The sequence below is a fragment of the Cucumis melo genome, chromosome 3 (genome assembly GCF_025177605.1).
Source record: "Cucumis melo cultivar AY chromosome 3, USDA_Cmelo_AY_1.0, whole genome shotgun sequence".
Classification (NCBI taxonomy): domain Eukaryota; kingdom Viridiplantae; phylum Streptophyta; class Magnoliopsida; order Cucurbitales; family Cucurbitaceae; genus Cucumis; species Cucumis melo.
Genome location: NC_066859.1, coordinates 5,909,509 through 5,917,633, shown reverse-complemented (window position 1 = coordinate 5,917,633; position 8,125 = coordinate 5,909,509). Strand labels below are relative to the sequence as shown.

Here is an 8,125-nt window from a genome sequence, read left to right as displayed (position 1 = left end):
ATTCCTAGATTGATTAGGATTTAATGGGATCCTAATTGAACTAGTATATAAAGAATCTTAGCCCCAATATACCAAAACAATAAGCATCAAGTATTTCTTCTATCCCATTAAGAGAAAGATACCACTAAGAGCATTCAGGGTTTTGGTTGAGGAAGACAATAAGCATTTTACAGCCATAAGTTTTACAGTGATCATCAATTCAAAAGAAATGAATTATAGTATGTAACTTATTTTTAATAATGGAATCTAATATGTGATTTAATATTGATAATTTGATATGAATGATCTTGGGTTAATCTATTGTATAGATTTAAAGTATTTATTCTAACAAGTGATATTAGGGCATGAATTTCATGTTAAATTGTTGGAATATGTTTGCTTTCTATTGGTTTCTTGATTCAAGATTTGATTGAACATATTGAGGTTTTATGTTTAATTGATATTGATTCAAGATTTGATTATTCATATTGTGGTTTTAAGTTTAATTGATCTAGATTCAAGATTTGATTATCATATGTTGTGAATTCAAGATTAATTGAGCATGTTGTTGATTCAAGATTTGATTAATCATGTTGTGAATTCAAGTTTAATTGATCATGTTGTTGATTTAAGATTTGACTAATCATATTGTAAATTCAAGTTTTAATTGATCATGTTGTTGATTCAAGATTAATAGATTCAAGAATTAATTAATCATCCCGTAGACTAAATTTAAATGATGAATTTTTCAGGATATTCATATGTTTATGTTGCCTTAATTGTATTTTAATGTACCCAATTATTGGGTGAACTTTGGTAAAGATTATTTGGTATTCTTCCTCCATTATTTTTTGGCAATAATAAAATTATTGTTATTATATCTTATATTTTAGATTAAATTGGTCAAAATAACATGTTGCCAAAATAGTCTCTGTTATCTAGATTACTTTAATTCTTAAATATAGAATGTGCATATTCATTGATTTATGCGAATAATTATTTTAATAATTATTGGCCCAAAGAAGATAATTATTTGACCAAATTATGAGAATACGTGTGGTAATGAATAGGTGACAGTTATAAGGATTGTTCATGTGAAAAATAGTCTATCTAAAAAAAGGTTAATTTTTTGACAGAATTTACCGTCAGTACTTTGGTTACTACGTTGAGAGTACCGTTTACTGTCGATGTCTCTACCTAAAGGTTGGACATCAATGTTGTGTTAGGTATCTTGTAAAAGGGGCCTACCATATATGTGAAATTATTTTGTCATATTTTATTTTATGACATTAATTGTGAGTATATTATTTGTTTAATTACTTCTTCTTTGTTGAGTTGGACTTACTCAAATGTCTAGAAATCTAAGTTCAATCCCTAAGTTGAATGGATCGAATTTCAAGATTTGGAAGGAAGGCTTAGAGATTGAGGAGATGCAAAAGGTTTCTTATGCATCGATTATTGAAAGCCTAACGTATGCTCAAATTTTCACGCATCCATATATTATGTTTATAGTTTGAGTATTATGTAGATATTTGAGCAACTCGAGATGGATCATTGGAGAGCAGCCAAACGGGTACTAAAGTATTTACAAAGAACAAAAGATTATATGCTCACTTATCAGATATCAGAAATTTTGGAGATCATTTGGTATTCTGATTCGTTCGATTATGTTGGATGCCAATACACTTTGTGATCCACTTCAAGTTATAACTACATATTGGCTAAGGAGTTTTATTTTGAAAAAGTGTTAAACAAACACTTACGGTTCTACCATAGATGAGAAGTTTATAGCATGTTATGAGGCATCTAGTCATGGAATGTGATTGCAAAATTTTGTCACTAGGCTGCAAATAGTAGTTGGCAAAGACCACTAAAATTATTTTGTGACAATAACTCAACAGTAATGTATTCCAATAACAATAGAAGTAATACAAAGTCAAAGCATGTAGACGTAAAACTTCTAATAGTGAAAGAAAGAGTACAGAGTGGTCAAATTTTGAAAGAATACGTAAAGAACAAACTTGATGGTGACATATTCATTGACTAAAGGTTCACCACTAAAGTTTTCCACGAGCATGTTGCTCGTATTGGTGTTAGTCAATTTTCTGATTTCATGGTTTAGTAAAAGTTTGTTATTAAAGATGTTATTGTTTATTTTCTATATAGAATAAAGTTGATGGATTATCTTTTATTGTATGAACTTGTTTATTATTGTGCATGCAGTTTTGCAAATGCGGCAGTTGGAAATAGGCATGATCTGAAACACTTTGCATGTAGTTTCCATGTTATCAATCCATACTTGATCTATGTCATTGAATGTACTGGAATTGGTGGTCAAGGAAGATTTAGTTACAAGGATAGTGACAAAAGCCACCTTAATTACATGCTGATATAGGAGATGAGCCAGATTGAACTAAAGAAGAACTCTATTATTAAAATAACTTGTTTATGCGCGCTTAAGATTTGTGTAATTTAATTATATCAGATATACAAACATAGCTCAAGTTAGGAGATTGTTAAACATATTAAAATAATACGTATAATTAAAGTATGAGCTATGTATGTAAATTAATAATTTATCCGTTAGTTATTTTATTTAATTGGGCCTATTATGTAATCTATTTAATTAAGATCTATGATTCCTAATTGAGTATGGATTAAATAGGGAGAAGCAATTCTTAGATTGATTAAGATTTAATGGAGATTCTAATTGAACTAGTATATAAAGAATCTTAACGCTATGATCCCCAATATACCAAAACAATAAGCAATGAGTCTTTCTTTTATCGAATCAAGAGAAAACCATTTTATGGCCATCATTAATTCAAGGAGATGAATTCTAGTATATAACTTATTCTTAATAATGAAATTTGGTATGTAACTTATTTTTAGACAATTTGACATGAATGATATTGAATTAATCTATTATATAAATTTAAAGTATTTATTTTAACATTTTAAGCAAAAAAAATGCTTGATCGTACTGTACGGTGATAAACCATGTACAATACTGTTATATATGGTATGGTTAATCACATTTTGAATTAATCAAACTTTGTTTAGAAAAATAATTTTAAACCTGTTTAATTCAAAAAAGTTTTTTTTTTTTTTTTTTTTTTTTCTAATTTGTAAGCAACTGCCTAGATTGTCAGAAAAACACTTTTAGTTTCAGAAATTATTTTCAGAAGACAAATTGTTTAGAACTATAGACAAGAGACTGGAAAAAGAAAGTACAAAATAAATAAATACTATTTTTTGTTTACATAAACATCAAGTTGGCCATCGATAAACAAACAAAAAGAAGGAGAAATATTTGGAATTCAATTTGCAGTTGTAGCAAACGGAGACTAATGAAACCTATTTTCTTCACATTTTTTTTTTGTTCTAAAAAACTGTTCTATGTATTATTATAAAATTCCTTTTCTTGAATCTTTCTTACCAATAATCTTTCTTACCCACATTTTAAATTTATTTGGTAATCATAGAGATTAAATTGAAGACTAAATTGTTTATGAAATGTGAGAATGAGATATACATTTGATTTGATTTTGGTAAATTAGAAAAGAGATTAATGAAATCTATAGAATAATTATTTGGAAAAAAGAGTTGAAGTTAAAAGGGTATGTGTGTGTTGAGTCCAATTTATTTGTTTTTAAATGGAGTAAATTATAAAAATGGTGAAAAAGAATTAGAAAAAGAAAGTTTGATAAAAAAATATGAGTTGTCATTAATTCTATTTGGCCACTCTCTTACCCATCGAATCTCTCCCCCTGCCTTTCGTAAAACCACAGCACCCACCGGATTCTACCCCCTTTAAATTACCATTTTACCCTTAACCCTCAATAAATAAAATTAAATCCCCAATTCCCCCCCCCCCCCCCCTTCCCTTTATAAATAAATTAGGCCATTTCCCTCTTCCAATTGCCCCAAATTTCTACTTCCACGAAATAATACTACACACCATCATCGTCATGCAAACACTTACCTCAAACCACATTCCACTTACCCGGAATCTCCCTCCCTTCCGCCTCAACTCCCCCCCGCCTCTCTACCGCCTCAGATTCCCTCCTTCCCTACATCCAATTTCAGCCATTGCGGCTCCGGCTCTGGTTAAGAATCGGAGAATGCACTCAATGCCGCCGGAAAAGATTGATGTGTTCAAGTCGTTGGAAGGATGGGCGAGCCAGAATGTGCTGCCGCTGCTGAAGCCGGTGAATGACTGCTGGCAGCCGCAGGATTTCTTGCCGGATTCGACGCTGCCCTACGGGGAATTTCTGGAGGAAGTTAGGGCTCTGCGGGAACGGACGGCGGAGCTGCCGGATGAGTACTTTGTGGTGTTGGTTGGGGATATGATTACGGAGGATGCATTGCCGACTTATCAGACGATGATTAATACGCTGGATGGAGTTAAGGATGAGACTGGGGCTAGCCGGAGCCCGTGGGCCACGTGGACTCGGAATTGGACCGCCGAGGAGAACCGGCACGGCGACTTGCTCCGGACATACCTTTATTTATCCGGTCGAGTTGATATGATGATGATTGAACGGACTGTTCAGTATTTGATCGGCGCCGGCATGGTGAGACCAATTAATTACCGTTTATTTCTAATTTAATTTAACAAAAACAATTTGACTTTTCTCTTTTTGAAAAAACTGCTTTATATTAAACACTTTTAAAAATTTTATTTTATTTGTCATACACAAATTTCAATTTTATTTATACTAGATTCACTCTCAATTTAAAAAAAAAACGATTGAATTTGTTAAAGATGTATACAAATAAAGTTGATGATCTACTTAGACTAAATGAGAGTTTTTTTTTTTTTTTTTTAAAAAAAAGAAATTAGAACAAACTTTTAATTGAAGTGTATTTATAACATGTAATTATTAATTTAGTTTTATCAAATTTTCTATTTTTGACCATTTATAAGTATTGAATAGTTAAATGGTTTTTATTTAAAATATTATTTTGGTGTTATAATTCAATATTGTTTTTTACACAAATGTTATTTTAGTTGCTATGTTTTCAAGTGTGTCCAATTTAAGCCAGGTTGTTTTTTTTTTCTTTTCATAACATTTTTCTTTATCTTTTATTAATGTTTTCATTAAAAAAAAAAAAAAAAAGAAGAAGTCAGAGAACCAAAATTATTACTGTTATGGATACTTGCAAGTATATAACAATTAAATATAAAATATAAAATAATTTTAAAATTTGTAAATATGGTAAAATGTGTCAAAGTTTAATAGGTCATATTTAATAATTAATCTAAAAATTATAATATATTATAATTACCTACTATTATTTGATTGAGGGTAAATTAAAGAAATATTGAACTTAAAAAAAGTCTAAAGTTGGAGAAAACAAAATTGAGAGTACAAAGGCATTATTTTAGGCGTATTTTTATTAATATTTACTTTGAATTAGATTGAATATACGAATGCTTTCCAAAATTTAATAGCATGATAGTTAGCAAGGGCGGGGTTAATTAAATTTAATTTATGAAGGAAACAAGTAAGAAGTAAGAAATTAAGGAGAAGGTGAAAAAGAATTTCAACGACAATCCTGGGGATGTTAGTTCTTAACCTTTTTTTTTTTTTTTTTTTTTTAATTTAAAAAAAGAAAAAGGAGATATGAATAAAATTATATAGTAATGAAGATGAAATGTGAATACGTGGGAGGTGGGCAGGATCCAGGGACGGAGAATAACCCATACTTAGGATTCGTGTACACCTCATTTCAAGAGCGAGCCACGTTCATATCTCATGGCAACACCGCTCGCTTGGCCAAACACCGCGGCGATCCAGTCCTTGCACGTATCTGCGGCACCATCGCCTCCGACGAGAAGCGCCACGAGAACGCATATTCCAGAATCGTCCAGAAGCTTCTTGAGGTGGACCCCACGGGTGCCATGCTGGCAATAGCTGACATGATGCAGAAGAAGATCACCATGCCGGCTCACCTCATGTACGATGGGCAGGACCCGAGGCTATTCGATCACTTCTCTGCCGTTGCCCAGCGCCTTGGGATCTACACGGCCAATGACTACGCGGACATTCTGGAGGTACTGATCGAGCGGTGGGGGTTGGAGAAGGTGGAGGGATTGACGGGGGAGGGGCGACGGGCTCAGGATTTCGTTTGTGGGTTGGCGCCGAGGATTAGGAAGCTTCAGGAGCGAGCCGATGAGCGGGCTAAGAAGTTGAAGCCCCATGGGGTCAAGTTTAGCTGGATTTTTAATAAGGAAATTCCCATTCTCTCCTAGGTGGTTGTTCAGTTGTTAGCTTTGTTTTCGCTTCGTGTAAAATTAAAATTAGAATTCTAAACTCCACAAAATAAAAAAAATTGAAATTTTGTTTAGTAGAATGAATGGTCTGTCTTCCTAAGGAAAAGAAGTTTATGATAAATAAGAAACCGCTAAAAACTATGACATTTCCATAAATTAACTATGACATTTTGAGGTATTAGGAAAGATGTTATTGTCTCCAAGTATATGGAGTAGAGTAAATGTGAATGTGATTGTGAATTGTAGGATGTTATTTGCAATGTGAGAGAGATTCCGGGCATCTGTCACCATAACTCTTCATTAGGTAATGGAAGGGAATTGAAATACTCCGCTTTCTATTTTTGCGCATAAGATCAATTGTCAATTCATACATGTTTTTACCGTATATTCTCATATCTGTCGCATATATTTTCTTATGTCTAAAGAAAAGGGTAGCGAAATTATCATTGAAATAAATTATGTGTGACCATTGTTTCATGAATGAACATAAAAATAATCACAATTGTTTTTTTATAATTTTTTCCATAATAATTCTCTTATAGGTATTTCTTTCCTTCCTAAACTTTGTTCAACTTTGATTTATTTCCACAAAAGGATAGTTTGTTAGACTTTGTTGACAAGATGTTACTTCCATAAAAAAGTTAATCCATTTTTGTTGTTGCACTTCGGTCTTCAATGCGAAAAATCGTCAAAGTCCGACAAATAGTGGTGAAAGAAACAAGGCAACAATTAAACAAATTGTTAAAAGGAACAGAGACTGCAAAAACAGAAACTGGATTTGTGAAAGGCTGAGTCGCGGAACACACTCTCTTTAAGACGTTTCGCGACTCTACTCTGAATTGTGCAAACAGAATTATGTCTCATCGTCCTCAAGATAAAACAACCATTTTCCGTCAACTAATTTTGCTCAGAAACTAATTGGAACCAAAACACTCAAAAAAGAACACAGCTCGAAAAACTTTGTAAGAATGAGAAGAATGTTTTGTTGTGTGTTTTTGAGAATGAGAGTGAGAGATCTATTTATAGTGTGGGCGGATTACCAACGGTCATATTCACAATGGTCAAAAATTAATTTTGTAAACGGTCAATTTAATTCTTAACGGTCAAACGATCAAAAAATTAATTTTGTAACGTTTAATGGTAAAAAAAATTAATTTTGTAACATTTAACGGTCAATAAATTAATTTATAATAAATGTTAAAACGTTTCATAATTCCTTACAAAATTTTCATCAATTTTTCATCCAATAATCCTCCACTTGAAAATTTTTTACTATCAGTCCCTCACTTGAAAATTTTTAAAAACATTTTCATCGAGCAGTGTCTGTCTCTATAATGCTGTGCTTAAGTAAAAGTGTCTGATGACTTGAACCTTTACGCAGTAACAGTAGTTTAAAGTATTGTAAAGTAACTCGTAGTTTTGAATTTTACTTCTAACGCTATCGCGCACACAACATTATTTGAGTGAAGTTCTAAAATAGCCCGTGCTTTATGGCCTTGCACATATATCCCAGTTTAATGAATGCTCTAGGAATCTGCCTAGAGTTCCATCGAAAGCGACCCTCACTTCCACATTCACAAAGTTTAATGTATCAAGAGTACTCCTATAGCTAGGTACCCTACTTGATATTAAGTATAGATTTCATTAAGAAAAAAGTTCAGCCTCATCATACGCTTCAAGATGTCATGCTAATCACTAAAACATAAGAATGAGACTTTTAAATATTTAGCATGATTCTCATCATCTTACTTGTGATCAGTTATTGCCCATTGAACTTGTTTCTTGAGATCTCCAGTCTTTCAAGTTGGGTTTACCTCACAGTAATTCAAGTTTTAATAGGTTGAGTCCCATTCTTTCTGAGGTTTT

The 8,125-nt window shown here is 32.2% G+C and overlaps 1 protein-coding gene across 1 annotated transcript; it reads left to right on the top strand.

The window, feature by feature from the left end:
- The first annotated feature begins 3,870 nt into the window (after nt 1–3,870).
- On the top strand, nt 3,871–6,415 carry LOC103485738 (stearoyl-[acyl-carrier-protein] 9-desaturase 6, chloroplastic). The gene is made up of 2 exons (XM_008443434.3): nt 3,871–4,556; nt 5,666–6,415. Exons 1-2 carry the CDS (start codon nt 3,951–3,953, stop codon nt 6,236–6,238), a joined length of 1,179 nt encoding a protein of 392 aa, XP_008441656.3. The 5' UTR covers nt 3,871–3,950; the 3' UTR covers nt 6,239–6,415.
- The last annotated feature ends 1,710 nt before the right edge of the window (nt 6,416–8,125 follow it).

Bases quoted from the DNA above. Each gene is read 5' to 3' on its own strand.
- LOC103485738 (XM_008443434.3), top strand. From the start codon at position 3,951: ATGCAAACACTTACCTCAAACCACATTCCACTTACCCGGAATCTCCCT. The intron at 4,557-5,665 runs GTGAGACCAATT...GGAGGTGGGCAG, and splicing joins ATTTGATCGGCGCCGGCATG to GATCCAGGGACGGAGAATAA.